General features: G+C 46.4%; 1 protein-coding gene across 1 annotated transcript in view; it reads right to left on the bottom strand.

Moving 5' to 3' along the window:
• The window catches only part of gse1b (Gse1 coiled-coil protein b), a 193,534-nt gene extending 166,333 nt beyond the window's left edge, over nt 1–27,201 (bottom strand). The window contains exon 1 of the mRNA XM_015952909.3: nt 24,480–27,201. Coding sequence (XP_015808395.3) covers nt 24,480–26,981 — 2,502 coding nt within the window. The 5' untranslated portion in view covers nt 26,982–27,201. The remainder of the gene's footprint in view (nt 1–24,479) is intronic.
• Between the last annotated feature and the right edge of the window lie 203 nt (nt 27,202–27,404).

Raw genomic sequence — 27,404 nt, 5'->3', positions numbered from 1 at the left:
CTTCTTGGGAGGGGCTCCACTGGGGGATCCCACAGGGATCGATCCTTGGTCCTCTTTTGTTTGCCATTTATTTGCTTCCTCTGGGGTCAATCATTCGTAAACATGGCATATCGTTCCATCTGTATGCTGACGATTGCCAGATTTACTCTCCATTGTGTCAGGAGAAAGGACACTCCATCCAGTCCTTTGTGTCCTGTCTTAATGAGGTGAAGTCTTGGCTAATGGCCAACTATCTGCATCGAATGAGGGAAAGACAGAGCTCATTGTTTTTCACCCCAACAGCAGGGCTGTGGGTTGTTATGTTGATCTTGGCCCTCTTTCTCCCTACTTAAAACCAGTTGTCACCAGTCTGGGGTGAAAATTTACACTGGACTTAAATTTGATGCTCACATCAACTCTGTGATCCGGTCCAGTTTCTTTCATCTGAGACGCCTTGCAAAAATCCAGCCTATGCTGTCGACAGCCCACCTGGAGCGGGTAGTCCATGCTTTTGTAATTTCTAGGCTTGATTACTGCAACTCTCTATATGCAGGGTTGTGTCAGTCATCACTACGCCGCCTACAGGTTGTGCAGAACAGCGCAGCCAGGTTTCTGACTGGGACCAGGAAACAGGACCACATCAGTCCGGTTCTGGCCTCCCTGCACTGGCTTCCGGTTTGTTATCATTCACACTTTAAACTCCTCGTCTTTCTTTACAATTTTTTCCAGGGTAGTGTTCCCCCTATCTGGCCACGCTGCTGAACAGACATTCCCCATCACACGCTCTGACCTCCTCTGATGAAGGCCTGCTAGCTGTCCCTCGTTCTAGGTGTCATACTCGTGGGGACCGGGCTTTCTCAGTCGTAGCCCTGTCACTCTGGAACCAGTTGCCACCCTCAGTCAGGCTATCCCCATCTCTGCTAGCCTTTAAGAGTCGCCTAAAAATGCACCTCCTCCGCTTGGCATTCCTTGACTGTGTTTGAGTTCGGCCTTCATTTATGTTGATTTTAATTCCCTGCTTTCATCGGTCTCTTTATCTCTTTTTTTATCCATTTGTTTTCTACTTTAATGTTTTTACCTGATTCTCTCATGTACCGTGATCAGCACCTTGGGCTTCCCGACAGGGTCACGGAAGGCGCTTTATAAATAACGCTTTGATTGATTGAAAATAGTGATCATTGTCAAAGTGAGTGTGAACAATGTTTGGTAGTTTTACTGCACCAATAAAAGAAAACAGAAGAATAGTAATGAAAATCAACTTAAAGTCATTTCAACTCTTTGAATGTAATTACTGTTTCTTTCTGTGACCCACTGAGGTAAAGCGGGCGTCACCCGTGGCCTCACACAGAATCATCCCATCAAAGACAGACCCTCTCCTGATTGTGCAGCCTGCAGTTCTCAAATATTTACCTCAGGCCTGGGCTATGCAATACCACACACATAGGAAATCTGCTCCTCTCAACGCACAACTCTCACTCGGAACTATGACTTCCACCCCAGATAGATAAAGATTGCTTTATCTTCATCTAGTTTTGACATTTTCCCAATTATTTTGATCCACTTACCCTGAAACGACTCTTATGCCTGATGAACTAAATGCTAAAACATTTTCATGAAATTTTTGATTTGGCAAACATGATACAAATTGGACATGTTGGGACGGCATCATTTCATATTTATAGATCGTTTGTGTCTGCGTACAGTGGACTTGTGATTGGTCGTGACATTTCCATCCATCACAGCGATGAAAAAGGGTTCTGTTCCAGGCGTTAGACCAGGCATGGGGAACCCTGGTCCTCAAGGGCTGGTATCCTGCATGTCTTTGCTCCAACACTTCAGATTCAGTGGCTCATTCACCTGTTCAGCAGCTCATCAGGCTCTGCAGAAGCCTGTTAATCACCTGCTGATTGAAATCAGCTGTGTTGAAGCAGGGCAAAAACTAAAATATGCTGGATAGTGGCCCTCGATGGACCAGGGTTCCCCACCCCTGCGTTAGACCTTCCTGTATTGCCAGCCAGCAGGAAACATTTGGTTGAGTGTAATCTGAGGTGACCTCGTCACACTGGGCTTGAGGTTACAGGGTCAGCAGGTCTTATCATTCAGCAGCAGGCCCATTATCTGCTCCACACTCAGCACACACAAACACACAAGAAAGTGGCAGCGTTCCCACGGTTGCAGCAGGTCTACCGGTTGATGCATAGCAGCTTGTAAAGCGAGGGCTGTCAGTCGCTTTTAACAACCTATCGCAGAGATCCAACAGCAGCCTCAGACTGCTGACCGGCTCAGCGACACTCCATAAAAGCAGTTCAGACTCCATGTGAGCTGACTCAGCCACGAACAGGAAAACAACAGAAAAATATGCCTTTGATCTAAGCTGACAGTTCCTCAAGAGGTTCTCAAAATGCTCCAGCATGTGCGGAAAGCTCATACCGCTTCTGTCACACAAGCAGGAGCTCGCATACAGCTCTGAACAACTCTGGCACCTGTGGAACCGAGCTGCGCGGGAGCTCATCCAAAGCCTGAAATCAGTCCAACCCCACAGACACATGTTACACATTGAGTGGAAGTCAAACAGCATCTGATAGCTGTTCAGCCAGCGTCAGTCTGTCTGAGGCGCCGGTCTGCAGAAAATGTTATGGTTGATGCTCCCTTCGAACAAACCAGCAGGTGGACAGCAAATGGATCTGGAGCACCTGGTCTGGATCAAGCAAGAGCGTTGTCATGGACAGGTCAGGGAGGACAGAGGATAAAATATTAGCTGATTTTATAAGACAGAGCCAAGTTTCTTTTTTTGGCATATTGCAAACATTTTTTTAAAGACTAATGGCAAGACAAACATATCTTATTCACGTTGTCAAAAAATTGTTTTCTTCTTCTTGCTCCTTTCTTGACAGTCTTCTCTTACAAGTTTAAAACCAACTTTAGGACAATTTAAACAGGTTTGTGAAAACCTTTTTTCTTTTTTTAAAAAACTTTTCTGACATCAAGACTACAGTGAAGGATCCACTCAAAACCAGAGTATTGCTGCTCAGACAAATGAAGAAAATGAGTGAACACAAGCACCCTTAAAGTAATGAGTCTGGGAGAAGAACATCTGTGTCAGCCAACTGTAACCTTGACAGATAAATATTCATTAGCAGACAGCTAAGCTACCTGACCTGTGACCCACTCACTTCCTCTCTTCCGAGGCTATCGTGGAGCTGCAGACGGATATGATTTCATGCTCTTCACCTGCCTGTTTCTTTTTGCCAGTGTTGTTTGAAGTGGTTAAAAAAAATCAAACACATGTGGCAGCATGGACATTTTTAAATGGCAGAAATAACTGATGTTAATTACTCCACCACAACAGAACTCTTATTAGACATGAACCACGCATTTGAGATATTAGTGATAAATGATAAATGACCCGCACTTGTATAGTGCCTCAGAGTAAGGACTCCAAAGTGCTTTACACTAAAGTGTATCATTCATCCATTCACACACTGATGGTGATGAGCTACAATGTAGCCACAGCTGCCCTGGGGCACACTGACGGAGGCGAGGCTGCCGAGCACAGGTGCCACTGGTCCCTCCGACCACCATCAGCAGGCAAGGTAGGTCAAGTGTCTTGCCCAAGGACACAACAGCAGAATTCTCTGTCCAGAGCCGGGATCGAACCTGCAACCTTCCAATTACTGGACAACCCGCTCAACCTGCTGAGCTACTGCTGCCCCGCTGTGGCCTACCATTTTACACTCCAACCAACCAAATGTCCCCTGTTGGCTGGCATTACAACAATCAGCCATTATGGGCATTAAAATGTAATATCAGTAAGAATTGGAATCATTTTTCACTCTTATTAACACATCATTTACATACCACGCAGATATTGTACATTAAACTCTTCAGATTCTTCACAAAAATGTCAAAACTTAACAGATCTGAAGTTTTTGATATTTTTATTTGTCTGGCACAACTGATCTAACTTAAAGTGGCAGTGTGTAGTTTCCTGCCGCTAGGGGACAGTACATACATTTCAGGGTAGTTTTACACCATATCACCGTGACTTTCACTAGCTTAATTAAACATTATGCAAAATGTTATCTGTGGAGCATGGCATGCAGCCTCGGCATGACTCCTCAGACTTTGATGGTCCTTCAGTTAATTCCATCAAGAGAATTCAATGCCAACTGTAGTTTTCTGGTGCTGTAGTTTCTGGATCTAGTCGAGCAGGGTCCAGCCAGCTACGGGGCGTTTGCAGCCACAGACGAAACGTAGCGACAAAACAGGTAACGAAACTGTTTCTGTGTTTTAAAAAGAACGACAGCATGGAATTAGGGGTTACTGTAGCTTTTCACTAACCAATCATGGGCATCAAAATGCGTTATTTTTCCTGCTAAGTTTGTCAAAATAAAAGTCTACACTAATTTATCATGTTGTACCGCCACGGCAAAATAAAAGCCGCCACACCTATAGAATTCAGTTTTGTTGATTTTTTAAAGATGTTGTAATGACTCCAATTTGTTCTTTCTGTTTCGTGTCTTTATTCCAGGTCACTGTTTGCTGCAACCCCCGCCTTAGCTCCAGGAAAAACAAAGTTAACGATCTCCGTTTTAGGCCTAGTCCACACATAGCCGGGTTTTTTCAAATACGAATATCCGCCCCTCCAAAAACTTGCATCCACACCACCTTGTTTAAAAAAAAAAAAAAAAAAACTCTGTCCACACGTACCCAGATAAATACGTTGTTAAGGACATGCCAGACCTGTAGGCGGCAGTACTTCCCCCTTTCTTAACCTCGTCCTTCGTCTGTGGTCTTCCGCAAGGAGCAGTAATTCCACTTGCAAAAACAAACAAGCAAAAAGCGCTTGGACAATTGATAAAGCGAGCGCAGCTCTGAGGGCACCCATGCTGTCAGCTAGTGTAAACACAGGTTGCACACGTGATGTCAGCATTTTTTTGTCACGGAAAGTGACGTTGCGGACCTTAAAACTCTGGTTTTGTCTGTCTACACGCAGACACCCAAAACGGAGAAAACGCAGATCTTCACTTTGGCCGGAGTTTTTAAAAAGATCCGTTTTCGTGTGAAAAAACTCTGTTTTCATGTGGATGACAGGCCAAAACGTAGAAAAATATCTACGTTTTGGCAGATCCCCGGCTACGTGTGGACAGGGCCTTAAACTAGCTCGTTTTCTCTGTCTCAACAACTGAACCGGAACTCTCCACACAATAGGCCAAGAGCACCCCCTTCAACATAAAGTCAAACCATAACAAATTGTAAACCGTTACACTATTGTAAAACAACGTAAAGCATAAAATATATAGCCTATATTTGTGCACTTAAAATAACCATAATTGTAGTTTGAAATTAATTAAAACATCATGAAACGTTCAAATTTTACTTTATTTTTAAAAGCCACCGGCTTCTTCCTGTCTAGCTGCGGTGCTTCGGGTACACTTCTTATGAGAGACAGTCCGAAGTAGAGGAGAAAAGTTTGTGTCCCGCCTTATTGACAGTCTCCTGTTTTGAGTTTAATATCTGTACAAACTGTGAATAAAGCAGGAGGTGGGACTTAAATGCAGGTTCAGAGAGCGTGGAGCGTGCTCACATCAAACCAGCAACACAAAATGAAAGGGCAGGGTGAGCACAGATGATCAATAACTGTTTTAAAAAAGACGGAGAACAGATAGATGAGCGGAGAAAATATCTTATTTTGAAATATCAGAGGTGAAGTAACATTTCAGGAGCAAATAAGAAGAAGGGGGTTGTTCCCATTTTAGATTGGGCGTTCCTGTTCACAAACAAAAACGCCCCTTTTAGCGACTGGCCGGATGATATTAGGTGTTTCTCAATGCCAAGGAACCTTGCCTTGATGTCTTGGCCTCGACCCGGTTGCCTAGTATTTTCAAAAGGATGGCGGATCAGAAGCTGGCAGCTACTTCGGGGACACATTTCATGTTTACATGGAAGTCAACTAATTTCAATGTTTTTTTAGATCCAAAGAAGTTAGCTATGGTTGGTTAGTTGCTTATCAGTTGCAGCTTCGGTGGCTAGCGGGTAGTAACTCACTTATATATTTAATTTTCAAAATATAAACAAAATTTAAAAAGTAAAAAGCTCGTTATATATTTATATTGAAACTAATACATAAAATATAACGTTTTCTCCCGTGCCACGTGACCTTACGTGACCACCGTGGAATCCGTGGTCACGTGATGCAAGTCTGTTCCATTTAACCATTTTCTTTGACCAAGGAAGGACAGTGTCCTTGTAAGCAAGGCACCTGGCCTCACAAGACCTTGCCTCGCAAGGCCAGGCGCCTTGACTTTGAGAAACACCCACTGATCTGGTCAGGGTCCTGCGCCTGCTGATGACATCATCATACTACAGCACTACCACACAGCCAAAATACATTGTCTTCTCTTTTTTGATTCTGTTCGTTCACATACGTTTTCGAAGGAGTTTAGCAGTTTTGCTATTAAATTTGTCTTTCTTACTGCCTAAACGTTTTTGAACACGGTAACGTAACTTTTGAAAGTTGTACATCCAGCCAAGTGTGACGTCATCGACAGGTGCAGGACACAAGGAGCTGCACAAAAGGAAACTAATATGGCATCCCCCAAAGACACTAGACCCCTGTCCTATGTATTTCAGACCCCATTTTTATGGTTATATGTTATAAAGCTACTAATATTTTTCAACAACTGGACATAATTTTGTCCATTTTCATCAAAGTTTTGATGGATCATTCCAGACATTAATGGTAAAAATACACATTGTCTCTTTAAATTGATGTAGCTGTCATTTTTGCAAAGCTGTTTAAACTTTAAGTTTGCATAAGTTTGCATTGTATAGGAAATGAGTGATATTAATGGTTTTGTATAGGAGGGTCAGTCTATTTAGTATTATAAATTATTAGTCATTGGGTACAAAAAAAAAGAGAAAAAGCTGATGCCGAGCATCCTTAATTATCACAAAAGCAATCATTTTTAAAAAGTGAAAGACACAATTTACTGAATCAGTAATTTTTCAGGAATATATTGAAAAGATAAACTGTTACATATGAGCTGCCCCAGATCTGTTGTACAGTCTGATGACCAAAGGCATAACTAATGCATCAGAATGAAATTAGACTTATTGTTACAGTTTGTGATTTAACATCTTGTTTTGCTGACAACTGTAATATTAAGCTGATGTTTGTGCATTGGGATGAAGAAAAATAATAAACACTTGAATAAATTGTATATAAAGTGAGGTGCTCTAATTAGAAGCCGATAGAATAATCCATTATTGCTGTGCAGCTTTAATACAAGTGGAACCTTCTCACACCAAATTTCAAATTCACAATGCAAACTGTACTAATCATACTCAACAGCAAACAGAATCAGTAAGTCCAGGGAGAGAAGTGACAAAGATGAAGAAAAGTTTTTCCTCTGAGTCAGCTGCAGGTCTTAAAGGATAAAAAACAAGGTCACTAATAAAGTTGGATATGAGCTTTATGATCAATTTCCAGCTTTAATGTGCAAAAAAGGACTAATTATATGACACTGACGTCTTACTCTTCTTCATCCTCCTTAGAAAGTATCAACTTCCCCTTCTCATTTTTATTTAAAAAGAAATAAAAACATTGTTGATTTTGATTTCAATCCGCTGAGTGCACACTACATAATGCCTCATTTATATGTGAGTGCACCAGCACTGTTTGGCTGGCAGCACAGACTAGGACAAATGTCCCTTTGTGAGGGCTTTGTGAATTAGACAGACCATAAACTCTATACAGTGCATGCAAAAGACACGCAATCTGTTGGCAAATTTTGGTTTTGTTTTTTAAAAAGCAGTTTTCTCCTGTATATCTTGTTAAAATGCTTTGAAAAAGTGCATCACTGTTATCACTCTATGATTTCCTCTGAACTGTTTATCTAATTTTAAAATGACCCACCTCTTCTGTATGTTACAGCTTGTTAGTATTGCTGCAGCAGTTTCATCCTTTAGCCACAATACAACTGATCTGTCACAAGGTACCACCAGTCAGGATTATTTTTTAAAAAGTGTAAAAATGCCGGTGATCGTTGTTTTGACAGGTTTTGACCCCAACTACAAATAAATAAATAAATAAACTGACATTTTACCAAGTTTGAGCACCAACTAATTCTAAAAAAAAGCTTTATCTGCTCGACGTCTGATGCCTTATAACATTTACTGCAACCTTTTTCTTTCCTTGCTTGACATTGTTTAAAACGGGAGTACATCATGAAATGGAAAAGACAAGTACAGGAAGATAAAGAGTGAGAAAAAATGCAGTTGATGTGTGGAGAAAGAGGTCAGGAGCTATCACTCGGGTGACCTGAAATGATTTGACAGGACCTGTCATCACTTTGGCCAACATAGGCCAAGGTTGACTAAGAGTTGGAGAAGAAAAGGCATTGTAGGGATATGGGAATTCAGCTGAATCTTATTTTATAAATAATTTTCTGCGCTCGTGCATGGTGAACTCTTCTCTGTGCAACTCTGTAGCTCATACTTAAGAGATTCATCTTTATTATTCTAGTGTGAGACGCTAAATGCTGGTCATATGGTTGTGTTCAGAGAACCCCGACCAGAATAGATGCTTCCTCAAACTTTAATGCCCCCCTCAAGAAGTGTGAGATCATGTCTGCACCAGGGATGCTGCCAAAAACCTAAAGAACCATGCACAAACTACTGCGAGTGTGCGCGTGTGCATGTGTGTGTGAATGTGCATATGTATATGGTGTGTGAAGCAGATGGAAGGAAAGAGAAATTAGAGAGGGGTAAAAGGAGAGTAGCGACAGAAAGTCTGCAATAGCATGTGTGTGTCTGTGTGTGTGCTGAACTGAGGGGATTGTGAAGGGTTAGGGGGAGGCAGAGAGGAGGGAAGAGGGGGGATGATGTGGTTAGGCATCCAGAGTCAGTGAACATTTTTCTGGCAAGCCTCCTCTATGCTCCTGGCCGCTTGCCCGGCTCTGAAGCAAACTTAAACAAACTCCTGTTGCAGCCATCTGCTGGGCCCGCGGGATAAATCACAGCACTGCTCCACTCTGTACCGCTTAGCCGCACCACTATCAGGTTACTGTGTTAGCAGCCTCGAACATACACACATGCACTCACTGTTAGGCATGCAGGAACACATTACAGTCCTCCCTCTCATCTGCACGCACGCACGCGCACACACACACACTGAGCTACGCGTCAGCCTGGAGCCAGGGCCTGCCATGGGGCTCACACCACCAGGAGAGGCCAGCAACATGTGGCCCCAGTAATACCACAGCGGGGGAGATGAGGATGAGGTGAAAGAAAAGAGCATGCCATGGGGGGGGGGGGGGCAGAATGAGAAAATTAAGAGTGAGAAAAGAACAGGGAATGCAGAGGTGATGGGAGACGGGGGAGACTAGAAGGGAGATGACACAGCTGGAAAAAGAGACAAGAAAAAAGGCAGAGGGAAAAAGAAGACCTCTGACACCTAACTTGAGCTAAGTGCTATTTTTACAGCCCCCCGAAGAAGAGCGGACTATAACAACATCTAGAACTCTTTTGCATCTGTGGGCTCTTAAAAAACCTAAGCATTTTAGGCTCTGTCTTTCTGAGAAGAAAAATTCTTCTGAACATCTCTTCTTTTTACTTAGGCTGCAGCTTCATTTAAAACATAGTCTGGGTCTATAGTTTTAAATACAGCCTCTCCCTGGGCTGCCACTTTACCGTGGTGGAGGGGTTTGAGTGTCTCAATGATCCTAGGAGCTAAGTTGTCTGAGGCTTTCTGCCTCTGGTAGGATCACCCATGACAAACTGGTCCTAGGTGAGGGATCAGACGAAGAGCAGACCGAAGACCTCTTATGATGAATTATATAAATGGAAACCGTGTTCCCTCGCCCGAACGTGGGTCACCGGGACCCCCCTCTGGAGCCAGGCCTGGAGGTGGCGAGTGCCTGGTGGCCAGGCTTTAACCCTTGGAGCCCGGCCGGGCACAGCCCAAAGAGGAAACGTGGGTCCCCTTTCCCATGGGCTCACCACTCGTGGGAGGGGCCAAAGGGGTCGGGTGCAGTGTGTGACGGGTGGTAATCGAGGGCGGGGACCTTGGCGGTCTGATCCTCGGCTACAGAAGCTGGCTCTTGGCACATGGAATGTCGCCTCTCTGGTGGGGAAGAAGCCTGAGTTGGTTTGTGAGGTTCCGACTAGATATTGTCAGACTCACCTCAACGCATGGCTCTGGCTCTGGAACCAGTTTCCTTGGGAGGGGTTGGACTTTCTACCACTCTGGAGTTGCTCCCACTGAGAGGTGCAGAGCAGGGGTGGGCATACTAGTCCACCCCCCACCCCCCCCCCCCCCCCAATCTTGGTGCCTGTACATTGGGGTTTACCCCAGTGAATGAGAGGGTACCCTCCCTCTGCCTATGTGTGGGGGGACGGGTTCTGACTGTTGTCTGTGCTTATGCACCGAACTACAGTTCAGACTACCCACCCCTTTTTGGAGACCTTGGAGGGGGTGCTGGAAAGCGCTCCTTCCAGTGACTCCCTTGTTCTGCTGGGGGACTCTAACACTCACGTGGGCAAAGACAGTGAGACCTGGAGAGGTGTGGTTGGGAGGAACGGCCCCCCCGATCTGAATTTGAGTGGTGTTTTGTTATTGGACTTCTGTGCCAGTCATGGATTGTCCATAATGAACACCATGTTCAGACATAGAGGTGTCCAAATGTGCTCTTGGCACCAGGATACCTTAGGCCGCAGCTCGATGATCGACTTTGTTGTTGTTTCATCTGACCTGCGGCCACATGTCTTGGACACTCGGGTGAAGAGAGGGGCGGAGCTGTCAACTGACCACTACCTGGTGGTGAGTTGGCTCAGATGGTGGGGGAGGATGCCAGTCAGACCAGGCAGGCCCAAACGTATCGCGAGGGTCTGTTGGGAACATCTGGCAGAGTCTCCTGTCAGAAGGAGCTTGAATTCCCACCTCTGACAGAACTTCCAAAATGTTCCGTGGGAGGCAGGGGACATTGAGTCTGAATGGACCCTGTTCCGTGCCTCCATTGTTGAGGCGGTCGACCGGAGCTGTGGTCGCAAGATCGTCGGTGCCTGTCATGGTGGCAACCCCCGAACCCGCTGGTGGACAGCTGTGGTTAGGGATGCTGTCAAACTGAAGAAAGAGTCCTATCAGGTCTTTCTGGCCTGTGGGACTTCAGAGGCAGCTGACAGGTACTGGCAGTCCAAGCGAAACGTGGCTCGGGTGGTCGCCAAGGCAAAAACCCGGGCATGGGAGGAGTTCGGTGAGACCATAGAGCAAGACTTCCATATGGCTTAGAGGAAATTCTGGTCCACCATCCGGCACCTCAGAGGAAAAAAGCAGTGCACTACCAACACTATCTATAGTGGGGACAGTGTGCTGCTGACCTCTACAGAGGTCGTTGTGGATCGGTGGGCAGAATACTTCAAAGACCTCCTCAATTCCACCGACACAATTTCCAGTGAGGAAGCAGTGTCTGGGGACTTTGGGTTGGCCTCTCAAATCTCTGATGCTGAGGTCACTGAGGTGGTTAAAAAGCTCCTCTGTGGCAAGGCTCCAGGGGGTGATGAGATTCGCCTGGAGTTCCTTAAGGCTCTGCATATGTGGGGCTGTGTTGGCTGACGCGGCTCTGCAACATCGCGTGGACATCGGGGGCAGTTCCACTGGACTGGCAGACCGGGGTGGTGGTCCCCTTTTTTAAAAAGTGGGATCGCAGGGTGTGTTCTAACTACGGGGGATCACACTCCTGAGCCTTCCTGGTAAGGTCTATTCAGGGGTTCTGGAGAGGAGGGTACGTCCGATCGTTGAACCTCAGATTCAAGAGAAGCAATGTGGTTATTGTCCTGGCCGTGGAACACTGGACCAGCTACATACCCTTGGAGGGATCCTGGAGGGTGCGTGGGAATTTGCCCAACCAGTCTACATGTGTTTTGTGGATTTGGAGATGGCGTTTGACCGCGTCCCTCGGGGGGCCCTGTGGGGGGTAGTCGGGGAGTATGGGGTACCAGGCCCTCTGATACGGGCTGTTAGGTCCCTGTATGACCGGTGTCAGAGCTTGGTCCGCATTGCCGGCAGTAAGTCGGACTCATTCCCAGTGAGAGTTGGACTCCGCCAAGGCTGCCCTTTGTCACCGATTCTGTTCATAACCTTTATGGACAGGATTTCTAGGCACAGCCAAGGTGTGGAGGGCATCCTGTTTTGGTGGCCTGAGGATCAGGTCTCTGCTTTTTGCAGATGATGTGGTCCTGTTGGCTTCATCAGAACGTGATCTTCAGCTTTCGCTGGAGCGGTTCACAGCCGAGTGTGAAGCCGCTGGGTTGAGAATCAGCTCCTCTAAATCTGAGACCATGGTCTTGATTCGGAAAAGGGTAGAATGCCTTCTCAGGATCAGGGATGAGGTCCTGCCCCAAGTGGAGGAGTTTAAGTGTATCGGGGTCTTGTTCACGAATGAGGGAAAACGGGAGCGTGAGATCGATAGGCGGATTGGTGCTGCATCTGCAGTGATGCAGGCAATGTACCGGTCTGTCGTGGTGAAAAGAGAGCTGAGTCAGAAGGTGAAGCTCTCGATTTATCGGTTGATCTACGTTCCTACCCTCACCTATGGTCATGAGCTTTGGGTGGTGACCGAAAGAACGAGATTGCAGATACAAGCGGCCGAAATGAGTTTTCTCCGAAGAGTGGCAGGGCTCTCCCTTATAGATAGGGTGAGAAGCTCGGTCACTTGGGAGGGGCTCGGAGTAGACCCGCTGCTCCTCCACATCGAGAGGATCCAGTTGAGGTGGCTCGGGCAACTGGTCAGGATGCCTCCTGGATGCCTCCCTGGTGAGGTTTACCGGACACGTCCAACTGGGAGGAGACCTAAAGGTAGACCCAGGACACTGTGAAGGGACTTTGTCTCTCACCTGGCCAGGGAATGCCTTGGGATTCCCTCGGAGGAGCTGGCCCAAGTGGCTGGGGAGAGGGAAGTCTGGGCCTCTTGCCTTAGGCCACTGCCCCCGTGACCCGACTCTGGATAAGCGGATGAAAATAGATGGATGGATGACAAATAGTCTGACTTAATCTGGACAGATCCACTCCAATGTTCTTTCCCCTCTGTTGTGATGTTCTGTAGCTTTGAGGCTATATCCTCTGCACACTGACCATGACTAGCACATTGGTCCAGATCACACACAACACTAGACCATCTTGGAAAGGCCGCTGACCAAGTTGGCAATTGTCTGCTAGCGTGCTGCTAGCCTTAAGCTTTGGATTGGGTAAGACATGCTTTTAATAAGTCACGAGCATGGCCAGCAGTGAAACAGCCGGATAAGAGCTATATTAATAGCATGTCACCATGACAGATTGCATACTTCAAAGGCATAAGGACAAAAACCCACAGATAAATAACAACAGGAGAATCTGTGGGATTTATTTTTCACAGAAAATCTATGTTTATTTCTGACTCCTATTGTGGTCATGTCTGTGTACTACTGGAAACTATTCACATAGTCTCATTAACTCATGACTCTGCCTGCTTGTGTTCAAGCATGTGTTCATGATTTGACCGTTGGGAATACCAATCTTTCCTTGATGTTCTGGCAACAGGATCAAAGTTATTACTAAAGGTCAGTCATTATGCATGCATTAAACCGGTAACTCACAATTCACGATCAAAGTTTCAGACATTGACCACTCCACAACTGTTTTAACCTGGGGAGTCGAAGAACGCATTTAAATGGCCAGATGATTCTAAACGTGTCAGAGTAACTGTATAGTCTAGGCTCTTCCAGAGGAATCACAGTCTCCGGTGTCATGTGAGGCGAAGTCCAAAACCCCCTCTCTGTCTCTGTCTTCCCAGCTGTCCTGGGGCTGGAAGAACAAGCTGAGTATGTGAGAGACCAGGTGGCTGGATGGTTTGTGTGGGGGTGGGGGAGTGAAGAGGCTAAACTTGGGGATCCTTGCTCAAGGAGGGAGAAATCTAAGAAGGCGAACGTCTTCTTCAGCCAAAATAAGCTTGCTGAAGATAACCATCGATGCCATTTCACTAGCTGTTAGAATGGTCAGTGATTATGTGATGTTTAATGAACCTCAGGCTGGCAACAGCAGGGTGAAGGTGGGCAAGAGGAACATCCAAGCCCAAAGAGAAAATTAAGAAGTAAAAGATACATTCACACAGACCCTGAGCAACACTCGGAGGGTCTAAATGAGCATGACTAATGAGAAGCCCTAATAAGGAAATTAAGCCATGTGTATAAGTTACATGTTAAATGTCTGGTAAGGAAATGGGGCTGCAATTAGCTACCGAGCTGCTACACTCTCCAGTTGTGTCCAGGTGCTGGAGCCACACATACTTGCAGTGTGCACACACACATGCAGCTGTGGCACAATGCAGCTGCATTAGCCAGCACAAGAGCAAACACCTGCCAGTGCTCTGAACCACCTGGCACACGCGCGCACGCACGCACGCACGCACGCACACACACACAACACACACACACACACACACACACACACACACACACACACACACACACCTGCTCTTATATAAATGAGGACACAGACTACCATTTATGTACACAAACATGTGCGCACGTGTGTGTGTGTGTGTGTGTGTGTGTGTGTGTGTGTGTGTGTGTGTGTGTGTGTGTGTGTGTGTGTGTGTGTGTGTGTGTGTGTTATTTAAGTGCAGTCTATGATTGGACGCATTTATGTGACAGAGTGTGAATGTGCATGTTACAGCCAAAGGGCAGCTGGCAGGGACAAGGCTGTGCTGCTGCTGCATTGCCCTCTGTCCTCTATAATTACCACAGTAAACCCAGGTTTACTACTGTAAAGCCCAAAGTCCAGAACAGCAGCCTTTACAACAATGCCACACTAACATTTCATCCTATTGTCACTCCATTACAACATTTAACTTGGCAATACAAATGAATTTAAAGCTACAGTGGCAAATCTGCAAAAGAAACTAGCTTATAAATGCAAACATAGAACTCTTACCCCTCCCATCAGCTGTCATCGCTACCCGCTGATATGGGAACGCACATTGCCTGAGTAAAATCAGTAAGTACTAAACACCAGTCCAAACAACTTTTGCTCTTGCAACTTCAAATGGAGTTTTTCTTTTGGGGTCTCTGGTAGTTTGTCCTAAAGTTGAAGTGGTAGCAGCCGGCTGTTTCTCCTGCTCTGATATTATTGAGTAGAGAACCTCTCACACCAGTGGTGTTCTGTTGCAAAATGTGTGAGAGCGTAATGAGTGGAGGACCCATGTAAATCCAGAAGTATGGTAGTCCGGTGAGACAGACAACTGCATGACCAATCACTGGTTTTGGACCGAGACGGGTTATTGGCTGAAATTTTTAGACATATGCTACAAAATCGAACCAAAGACCTCTTATGATGAATTATATAAATGGAAACCGTGTTCCCTCGTCCAGACGTGGGTCACCGGGGCCCGTCTCTGGAGCCAGGCCTGGAGGTGGGGCACGTTGGCGAGCACCTGGTGGCTGGGCTTTCACCCATGGAGCCCGGCTGGGCACAGCCTGAAGAGGAAACGTGGGTCCCCTTTCCCATGGGCTCACCACTCGTGGGAGGGGCCAAAGGGGTCGGGTGCAGTGTGTGACGGGTGGTAATCGAGGGCGGGGACCTTGGCGGTTTGATCCTCGGCTACAGAACCTGGCTCTTGGCACATAGAATGTCACCTCTCTGGTGGGGAAGGACCCCGAGTTGGTGTGTGAGGTTGAGAGGTTCTGACTAGATATAGTCGGACTCACCTCAACGCATGGCTCTGGCTCTGGAACCAGTTTCCTTGGGAGGGGTTGGACTTTCTACCACTCTGGAGTTGCTCCCACTGAGAGGTGCCGAGCAGGGGTGGGTATACTAGTTGCCGCCCCCACCCCCACCCCCCCACCCACCCCATCTTGGTGCCTGTACGTTGGGGTTTACCCCAGTGAATGAGAGGGTACCCTCCCTCTGCCTATGTGTGGGGGGACGGGTTCTGACTGTGGTCTGTGCTTATGCACCAAACTACAGTTCAGACTACCCACCCCTTTTTGGAGACCTTGGAGGGGGTGCTGGAAAGCGCTCCTTCCGGTGACTCCCTCGTTCAGCTGGGGGATTTTAACGCTCACGTGGGCAACGACAGTGAGACCTGAAGAGGTGTGGTTGGGAGGAACGGCCCCCCTGATCTGAATTCGAGTGGTGTTTTGTTATTGGACTTCTGTGCCAGTCATGGATTGTCCATAATGAACACCATGTTCAGACAAAAAGGTGTCCATGTGTGCTCTTGGCACCAGGATACCTTAGGCCGCAGCTCGATGATCGACTTTGTTGTTGTTTCGTCTGACCTGTGGCCGCATGTCTTGGACACTCGGGTGAAGAGAGGGGTGGCGCTGTCAAATGACCACTACCTGGTGGTGAGTTAGCTCAGATGGTGGGGGAGGATGCCGGTCAGACCAGGCAGGCCCAAATGTATAGCGAGGGTCTGCTGGGAACATCTGGCAGAGTCTCCTGTCAGAAGGAGCTTCAATTCCCACCTCCAACAGAACTTCCAAAATGTTTCGGGGAGGCGAGGAACATTGAGTCTGAATGGACCCTGTTCCGTACCTCCATTGTTGAGGCGACCGACTGGAGCTGTGGTCGCAGGATCATCTGTGCCTGTTGTGGCGGCAACCCGCGAACCCGCTGGTAGACACCGGCGGTTAGGGATGCTGTCAAGCTGAAGATCTTTCTGGCCTGTGGGACTCCAGAGGCAACTGCCGGGTACCAGCAGTCCAAGTGGAATGCGGCTTGGGTGGTCGCCAAGTCAAAAACTCGGGCATGGGAGGAGTTTGGGGAGACCATGGAGCAAGACTTCCGTACGGCATCGAGGAGATTCTGGTCCACCATCTGGCATCTCAGCAGGGGAAACCAGTGCGCTACCAACACTATCTATATAAATGATAAATGATAAATGACCCGCACTTGTATAGCGCCTCTTAGAGTAAGGACTCCAAAGCGCTTTACACTACAGTGTATCATTCATCCATTCACACACACATTCATACACTGGTGGGGATGAGAGGCGAGGCTGCCGAGCACAGGCGCCACCGGACCCTCCGACCACCACCAGCAGGCAAGGTGGGTTAAGTGTCTTGCCCAAGGACACAACAGCAGAATTCACTGTCCGGAGCTGGGATCGAACCTGCAACCTTCCGATTACTGGACAACCCGCTCAACCTGTTGAGCTACTGCTGCCCCTATAGTGGGGACGGTGTGCTGCTGACCTCTACACAGGACGTTGTGGATCCGTGGGCAGGATCCTTCGAAGACCTCCTCAATCCCACCGACACGTTTTCCAGTGAGGAAGCAGAGTCTGGGGACTTTGGGTTGGCCTCTCAAATCTCTGGTGCTGAGGTCACTGAGGTGGTTAAAAAGCTCCTCTGTGGCAAGGCTCCAGGGGTGGATGAGATCCTGCCGGAGTTCCTTAAGGCTCTGGATGTTGGGGGCTGTGTTGGCTGACGTGGCTCTGCAATATCACGTGGACATCAGGGACAGTCCCACTGGACTGGCAGACCGGGGTGGTGGACCCCTTATTTAAAAAGGGGGACCGCAGGGTGTGTTCCAACTACAGGGGGATCACACTCCTGAGCCTTCCTGGTAAGGTCTATTCAGGGGTTCTGGAGAGGAGGGTCCATCGGATTGTAGAACCTCAGATTCAGGAGGAGCAATGTGGTTTTCGTCCTGGCCGTGGAACTCTGGACCAGCTCTATACCCTTGGTCTTGTTCACGAGTGAGGGAAAACTGAAGCATGAGATTGATAGGCGGATTGGTGCTGCATCTGCAGTAATGCGGGCGTTGTACCGGTCTGTCTTGGGGAAGAGAGAGCTGAGTCAGAAGGCGAAGCTCTCGATTTACCGGTCGATCTACATTCCTACCCTCACCTATGGTCATGAGCTTTGGGTAGTGACCGAAAGAACGAGATCGCGGATACAAGCGGCCGAAATGAGTTTTCTCCGAAGAGTGGCTGGGCTCTCCCTTTGAGCTAGGGTGAGAAGTTCGGTCATTCGGGAGGGGCTCGGAGTAGACATGCTGCTCCTCCACATCGAGAGGAGCCAGTTGAGGTGGCTCGGGCATCTGGTCAGGATGCCTCCCTGGTGAGGTTTTCTGGGCACGTCTAACTGAGAGGAGACCTAAAGGTAGACCCAGGACACGGTGGAGGAACTATGTCTCTCACCTGGTCAGGGAACGCCTTGTAATTCCCCTGGAGGAGCTGGCCCAAGTGGCTGGGGAGAGGGAAGTCTGGGCCTCTCGCCTTAGGCTACTGCCCCCGCGACCCGACTCCGGATAAGCGGATGAAAATGGATGGATGGATGGTTGCTACAAAATCCCTTCATTATTTTTTTATATTTTATTTTTTTATCCCCACAATACATATGCAGAATGTTGTTAAGAGACATTTTTAAGCTAGTTTGTTTTGCAAATTTTCCTTTGTAGCTTTAACGCAACACAAATGTAAAACATGAAAGATGTGCATCAAAATAAATGCATTTGAACAGGGTTAAAAAAGTAAAATTAAAGTTTACACCCAAGAGACCTTTGCCAGTTTGTGCAGCCAGCCCCCTTGCATCATAGAGCTAAAAATGTAGCAGTGTGTCCACAACAATGTTGGATCAGCTTTAAAAACAACTTTTACATAAAAATTAGAGCAAATCTGAGCAAAGCAGGAGGTGTCTATCAATCAAATATGGGCAATTGTCAATAACATAGGAAATAATGGGAAATGGCCTGTTTTTGTGTAGCGCCTTCTTTTGGTTGTACAACCTACCAAGGAGCTTCACAACTCAATCAGTCATTCACACACATTCGCACACTGGTGGGGATGAGCTACGATTATAGCCGCTGCTGCCCTGGGGCACACCGACAGAAGCAAGGTATGCCATACTCTGGTCCCTCCAACCACCACCAGCAGGCATGGCGGATTAAGTGTCTTGCCCAAGGACACAACAGCAGCATTCCCTAGTGCAGGGGTAGGCAACCCTGGTCCTAAAGAGGTGACTGATAAAAGGCGTAACTATGCCGTACTTGCTAGGGCTATATCAAAAATCTGAAAACAGACAAATAAACTCAATACAACTCCTTTTATTATCTATTTAATGTTATTTTGCTCTCAGAAAGAAATAAATGACAATCTTTCCAATGTTCTGGCTTTATTTTTTCCTTTTTTAAGATGTGTGAAAGTATAGAAAACTGGCAGCATCCACAGAATAAAACCTGAAGAAGAAGAAGAAGAAAGAAAATATCATTTCTATAGCGCCTCTCAAGATAAAAATCACGAGGCACTTCACAATAACAAAAACTGTAAAAATATAAAAAAGAATTTAGAAAATGGTAAAAAAAATATTATAAATGAGCAAAAACTAGACAATTGTGATTAAAAAAATTTAAGAAAGAGAGAGTGAATAGGAAAGAGGGAAATCAGTGGATCCTGAGGAAGGTGGAATAGGTGGGGAGAGCAGAATAGAGTGTTGAAGAAGGTCATACAAAAGCCAGCTTGAACAAGTGAGTCTTCAGCTGCTATTTGAAGGAGACCACTGAGTCCACTGATCTCAGGCTCAGGGGGAGAGAGTTCCAGAGTCTGGGAGCCACAGCAGCAAATGATCCGTCACCTTTGGTCTTTAGCCTGGTGCTGCACAACCAGTAGGCTTTGATCACTGGACCTCAGGGACCTGCTGGGGGTGTAGGGACTAAGAAGATCACCAATGTAAGATGGTGCTTGTCCATGTAAGGCCCTATAGACCAGAACCAGGATCTGACTGTCAGAAAACAGCACAGCAAAGAACGTTTGGAGGCAACTTAACTTTAAATAAATAAATAAATGCAACAGTTGAGGCTAATGGAGGTCATGTATTGCAGGTGTAACTACAGATTATAGATTAGATTGCATAACAGCAATGAAAGTTGTTCAACAGAGTTTAACAGAATCAAAGGGTTCTGTTTTCTAGTAAAGCAAAAAATTGATTAAAACACCACAAAAGGGCATAAAGGTCAGATCCTGCTCTGTCACAGGTGTTCTTGTATAGAAGATTTGATTTGTGCAAGGTTGAGACATAAACGGGAAGAAATGAAATGCTGGAACATTGCAGTCTCATTGGCTCCGTGCATGATTTGATCTCTCCATTCGAATATGGTCAAGAATGCAGCACTGAGTGAGACTGACGGGAAGAGAGTGATTAAGGCTTTGAGAGCTAATCAAAACCCACCTCTAGCAGCTTTCATATTAAGCCCCTCAAATACCAGGATCTCTCCTCTGAAGCACCAAGCTGCCCGTCAGGCAGTGCTCCTCGGAGAGATGCACAGCTGTAGAAACTTTACATGCAATAAGAAGGGTTTTAAATAAATAAACACTATTTAACTAAAAAATATCCATTCCAGGTGTATCACACTCAACTGGCATGATTAAATGATAAGGGAATCCTCTTTATTTGTCTTCTGGCTATAATTTAAATCCCATTAACCCCTTAACCCTCTCCCCATTTTCCTTTTCTCCTTCCAAGAATTCCTCCTGGGTAGTTTCTCCCTCTCCATTTCCAACATAATGTTTAAATTTGATGTGTAATTTTTCTTTCACTTCTCCTTTCATTAGACCATAAATCTTCATCGGCGACACTGTCGGGATGCCAGTACATTTCATTCCTGTGACAACTAAAACCTCCTTTAAAGGATGTGTGCTGCAGAGTGGAAACAGTCAATCCTTTACAAGCAAACATATCCACAAGTTTAAAAAAGGCCTTTTCTATGTAAAACGGTGAAAGAAAACAGAAGACTCAACATTTCTACCCCACTTTGTCACTAATCGTTTGTGTACATGTCATAAATAAAAAAACTGAGTGTGGTCTCTTAAGAGTACATAATCTATAAATGGATTTATTTATGGTTGAAAATCATTTTAATGGTTGTGGCAGTGTGTTTGGGGTCAATTATAAATAGTGCTGTAGATGCACTGGATGGACACGTTTTTGATCACAGTGGATAAAAATACAAAATGTTTGATTTTCACATGCATCTGAATATGTCAAGGAGTCCATAAAGGCTAAAACTGACCAACAACAACTCTTCATGCTGTGCTAGTATTCTAATGACCAGATTTCACACTGTGTAAAAATAATTGAGCAAACTGTGTTTTCATTGTGCTTTAGGTTAAAAAAAGTTATTTTAGAAAAGATGTGAAAAGACAAAAAAAGTCACTCCTTTTGTGAAAATGATTAGTTGTTTGAAAGAAAAATGAAAGGGGATTTGAAGCCCAAATTTTACACTAAAAAGCTAAAGTTAAAAAGCTCCTTGGCTCCTAATGGAGTGGATGGCTACTCCGAGGGGGAAAAAAGCTCCAGCGCACCTGTTTCAGCATGGAGAATTCAGCCAGAGGAGAATGTAGCTTCAGACCACAGGATTTAGAGTCTATTTCCTGATATGTGGACATCTCGCCTTGGATTGGCCAACAGCAATACGACTCTGCCACTGACTCTGTTTGCTCTGCAACGCTGATGTTTTATCTCCACAAATAACGCAAGCCTGGAGGAGTCCTGCTGTGTGGTGGAGTTGCTAATGCTAACGGTTAGCTTCGAGATGTTTTCTGCTGTTTCCTGGACAGTGTGACGTAGATCTGTCAGGTTTTTCCAATCCTAGCTTTTCACTGTCTATTTTCTATCAGAAGCTACTGAGGGAAACAGGTGTAGGACCCAATTTTTACGTTCATCCTGCATGTGTCACTTTCAAAAATAATAATTAAAAATGTTTTCTAAGCGAATGAGCTCTTAAAAGTTAAAGATATTTAAACATAGTTCATTTTGATTTCTGTTAATTGTCAGAAAACCCAACTGGTGTTTTATGATCCACAGTGGGGTCCCAAATGCAACTTTATAAGAATCGTGTTCTAGAGTAAAACAGACCGGAAGTAAATGTCTGAAAATCAATATTATTTGTCAGTTACACTCAACAAAAGTAATTTTAATATAATTTAATGATATAATGAATTGACTGACCAATGAGGGCAAAAATAAGTGGTCATTCATCCATTCACACACAGATTCACACACTGGTGGGGATGAGCTACGATGTAGCCACAGCTGCCCTGGGGTGCGCTGATGGAGGCGAGGCTGCCGAGCACAGGCGCCACCAGTACCTCCGACCACCACCAGCAGGCAAGGTGGGATAAGTGTCTTGCCCAAGGACACAACAGCAGAATTCTCTGTCCGGAGCCGGGATCGAACCTGCAACCTTCCGATTACTGGACAACCCACTCAACCTGTTGAGCTACTGCTGCCCCTGTGGTGGCATCTAGTGGCACGACTTGAAAACTGCAAACAAATAAATCTGTATTATTATTATTAGTTTTTTAAACGCTCACTTTATATTTTCATGTAGATATGTTTATATATATATTTTTTTTTTGTACTGTTTTTGAGATAAGTTGATAAGAACAAGTGAGAAGGGGGTAGGAATGTACAAGTTTTACTTCTAGCTACTCCTTTTTGAACTTCATTAGTTGATTGCTTTTGTGTTGAGTTGTGTTGTATACATTTTTTTTATGTTAGTTCGGAATAAAATATCAATCAATCAACTGGTTCTCACTTTGGTGTGACTGTAAAAGAGTAAAGAAGACAATCGCTTAATTGGTGGCTCCTTCATACCTAGACTTTATAAAACTATTTTGAATTAAAATTAATCTTTTAGAATTTGTGATCATTAATTAATACTCATTCATCAAAATTTGTTAAACTTTCAACTTTTTATGGTCAACTTAAATGTTATTATTTACACTAATATGTAAAATATTCAGTTCTGGCTTCTAATCAACCAGTCAATACTTGTTGAATCTTTCCAGTGCACAAAGCCAGAATACAAAACATCAAAACTGGCCTCATTCATAGTGCTATGTTACTTTTCAGAGCTTTGTAAGAGTTCAGTGTGCAACACCTGATATTAAATGCTTCATGAAAAAATACATCAGTAACTGATAAGCTAATCAGTGATTCCTTTTTGTTGCTATCATAGTCATGCATGTTCAGCTAAAAATTAATTCTAAGAAATCTATTTCAATACAAAAGTGCCTGCCAGCTTGAAAGACTTGAGTGAATGAACGGATCTCAGGTTGGTGAGTGCACAGAAGACTAAAGGGAACCAGATGGGAACTCCCTCCTGACAGCTCAAACCTCAGCGATGACAGACTCTCTCGAGCTCTGAGCATGGCACTAAAGGACGAAGCACCTGTTTCTCTGCAGCTATTTTGCAGCACCCCTTCCCAACACCCCTGGCTCTCTCACAGCTATGAGGTCACTGGCTCACTTGAGCCAAAACTGACAGTGCCAAAAGTCCACAGTGATCACCTCAAACTCCCTTTAACCTCAGTAAGAAGAAAGTCACTTCCAAAATTAAATGTCTCTTTAATAGGCTAATTTGAATGGTGGAATTAATGATATAGAGTAACAAGAAAGGATTACAAAAGCAGCAGAGTACACTCCTTTAAAGAACAGAGAGAAGTAGGTGGACAGCTCCAGACAGATGGTTCGGGTGTGTGAAGCACTGAGGCTGCTGAGTGTGAATGGCATCCACAGATGTTCTTCACATGTCCGCTGCGTGGCCGGACAGTCTGTATTTGTTTGCATGATCTGTTCAGAAAGCCAGCTGGCTGTCCAAAAACTCCTCAGCCCTTCGTATATATGTCAGCTAACCTCAATTACCCAGAACCGTTCTTCTGTTTGAGCCCCAACAACTAATCAACACCAATCCTCTGGAAAGCAGGACTGTCTTTTTGAGAGATGCGTCATTGAAATAACTTTCAAAACCAAACAAAAAAATGAACAAAGAGAAAAATGACAGAATGATTTCTCCTTGGAGGAAGTGGATGTACTGTTTACTGAGCCAAACCATCTGGGCCATTTACACAAGAATGGTTTCAAAACCACCAAATTTACTTTAAATTGTCACGAAATAAACACAAATCAGAACAACAACAAGACAAACGGCGCATTGATGTGATGAAACAACACCTGACAAGTTAAGCAATTTGAGTGCAGGATTAATGGAAAAGTGATTTTACTATCACTGACCTAAACGCCAGGTTACTTTTGTCATTGTTGGGTTAGGGTGAACCAAATTTCTGAAAAACACTAGCCCGCTCAGCACCCCCCCAACCCAAACAAACCATTCAGCACCAGGTGACTCCTACTCAGTCATGCTTGTTCAAATAAACTCACACATGAGCACAGCTAACACTGGGTTGGCCGTGGCCTCTGCATCCCCATCGTTTTCCTCTTTTGTTTACAGAAGTGAGTTCTGATGAAAACCTACCAGTCTGCATAGTCTTTTCAAGTCTACCAAAAAAAAACTAATTATTCTTCTGCCTGAAGCACAATCAAACGTTGCGCTTATTGGAGTTCAGATTGAATTCGATAACAAAGATCAGCATGAATCTTAGGGATAGCTCAAGGAAAACAAAATCTGCAGCGTCCTGTGGACTGATGTGATGTTTAACAGATGATGCCATTGTTTTTACCTTATGTCTTGATTGCGCCAGCTCTGATTCTGGATCTTTCTTTTCTCCGATCGAGGCTTTATGTTCCAGGATTCCCCCATCCTGCTGCATGCTCTGTCCCACCTGCACCACCGCTTTGCAATCCACACACGAGCCAATCACCAGCCGGCTACCATCATCCACGAGAAGAGTATGAGGGTTCCGCGGAGCATACAGAAACACAGGCAGCCGGGCCACAGTGATGGTGCATAGCCTTCCTTGCCTGCGTTGCTCCTGCCTGCAGAAGAAACACACAAACGCCTCACAGCTGTATTGGCGAGCCCAGGGGGAGCTTGGTGGCTGGGAGGTAGCTTTTGATGAGCTAGAAGTGGAAGGATCCAGACCCCTGTTTTCATGTTGGGCCCACTGAGCCTGCAGGTCGTGGTAGCAAAGCTTACAGGCTGACACCAGACCTGTGGCATCAACTGGCTTGGCTCGGGGTGCAGGAGGGTGAACTGTGAGAAAAGGAAAAAAAGGCTCCCTCTCCCCACAACGACCCGGTGGGTTGACATGCAGCTGGTACTCTCCTCCTGCAGTCAGCTCCGCTCCACACAGGTAACACACGGACACGGAGCCACTGGCGTGTGAAGTCAGTCCTAAATGCGTGTGTGATGGACCTGACCCCTCAATGGACATGGATGTGTGGTACCTAATGAGGAAAGAGCTAACAGATGTGATAAGGTCTTCACTGAGGCTGAGCCGATATTCCCCCCAGATGTCCTCCAGAAGAGAATGGCACTGTGAGCAACAGTGCACACGGCCATTCCTCACTCTCTGAGCATTGGGTGGACAAGGCAGCATGTTGATGAAAGGGAAGTACATCACAGTGCGGGATTTTCCAACACCAGCTTGTGCATATACCACTCTGATATCTCCTCTGCACTCTTTGCCACAAAGGAAACAGGCTTCATGGAACGTTTTAGGTTCAGGTAAATGCTCTGTTGAAACAGGAGTCTTTTCGTCACGCAGAGTGTGCTGGGAGGGATGGAGGGCACTGGTGTCCTGATTTATAGGGACTACATACAGGCGCTGGAGGACAGGCACATCAGCCAGCTGGAAGCTCTGCCACTGCTGTATGAGAGAGGTGTGGCAGCTTCCACAGACAATGGTCGTGCCTGATGGACTGATGGGCACTGCACCTCTGGGAGCTGAGTGAAGCCACAGGAAGGGAAAGAAGGGCTCCCCCTGGGCCCGCTCCTGTTTCTGTACGCTGATTTCGAAACAACCATCTTGTCTGAGCCCGGTGCCACAGATGTAGCACACACACTCCTCTGCACTGGAGTTTGCAGTGTGAGGTGAAGGGACACTCCTTCTGGCTGAGAGGTCTGTGACAGGTCTGAGCTGAGTTATTGAGCCTGCTTTGCGGCCATACATGTCCCTGTCATCATCACTTGTGATGTTAATCTCATCTTCATCTGAGCTGTCAGAGTTATTCTCCCTGGGAACAGCCACGTTACATTTAGAGATGACAGCAGCCGTGCCAACAGAAGACAGGGAGTTATCCAGGGCTCTCCCTCGGTGCAGCAGCGATGGGTGTCTGGATGGAGCACAGCTGCTGTCGGCAACACGCTGGATCTGACGCGGCTCCACATGTCTGACATTCTCCTCCTGCAGCCAGCGCCTGTTGCGTATAATGACCCCGTTGTCTTGCACAGGTGTGTCAGGCTGGGGATTGTCAGAGCATCGCTGAGGGAGTCTCTCCTGGGACTTTACCGGAGATCCTGATGACTGACGGACATTATTCATAATTTTAGCACCGCGCCTTGCCGGCTGAACGCTCTCCGCTTTAGGCAATGCCTGCGCGTCATAAACACCCACCGCGCAGCGCGTCGCCCGCTGTGAATCCGGGCTGTTTTTAATACTGATGACATTGTTTTTCCTGCTACTGTCTCTTGGCGATTTTCCAGGTGCTCTCAGATACTTTTCCTTTCCTGGGACGATTCTGTCGACTAGATCCATCTCCTGATCTGAGATGTTTTCATTGTCAGAAAAGGATGAGAAATCCGACTCTGCGCCCCCGCCGACATCGACCCTCCTCTCCAAGTCGTAGGAGATGTTCCACTCCTGCGGGACCCGCCGAGAGTCGCACTGGTAGGGTCGCTTCAACCAGTACATGCGCTTCTCAATGGGTGTCCTGCTCCGCTCGAAGGAATTCCACTGCTCCGTCAGAAAGCAGTGGCACACAGCGCACACCAGCGCGTGTCCATCCGGGCTCAGCTCGCACGCGCCCGGGGCTGGCTCCTGGTTTTGGAGGAATGGGAAAAAGGGAAACCTCTCTTTCTTATACGTCACTTGCAGCCGTAATTCTTTCCCAGGTGTGACTCCGCTTCCACATATGAAACAGTGGACAAAACCCCCTAATCCATTCCGATCAGCTCTGGACGCGTTGCGGGGCAATGGGCTGTCCTCACCGGGCACCGCTGCAGCCATGAGTCGGTGTTTGCGAGATAAGGCTCCCAGTTCCTGCTCACGGGGAGAGTTCATAGTTTTATAACACCTACGGCTGGACCACACGGCATAACGTCAGCTGCCAGGTCATTCTGCTGATAAACACTTCTCTCCAAACATGCGATGAGTTTTTGTCCAACTTACAGCGTGATAAGACAGCCGACAGTCCATTGAAAGGGCAGCAGCGTGCAGCGAAGCCAGCAGAACGTTAACTTTGATCTTTTTTCCCCAAATACATCCACGCAGCTGCATCAAGGTCCGCGTTATTTCACGCGTCGGTGTCCGCGTGCTGGTGCAGGACATCCATGACAAGAGGAGCTGGGATCACCACATCCAGCGAACTTTCCTGCTTGAGCTGAGGAACTTTGGCTGCTAAACTCGCTCCCACTGTACACACAGCGCCATCCATCCCCGATCCATGGGACCCGCTAGACACCCCAAAGGCAACCCCCACCCCCT

Source organism: Nothobranchius furzeri, chromosome 9 (assembly GCF_043380555.1).
Source record: "Nothobranchius furzeri strain GRZ-AD chromosome 9, NfurGRZ-RIMD1, whole genome shotgun sequence".
Taxonomy (NCBI): Eukaryota; Metazoa; Chordata; class Actinopteri; order Cyprinodontiformes; family Nothobranchiidae; genus Nothobranchius; species Nothobranchius furzeri.
The sequence above is the reverse complement of the archived record's forward strand: the minus strand, read 5'-3'. Positions and strand labels throughout refer to the sequence as shown.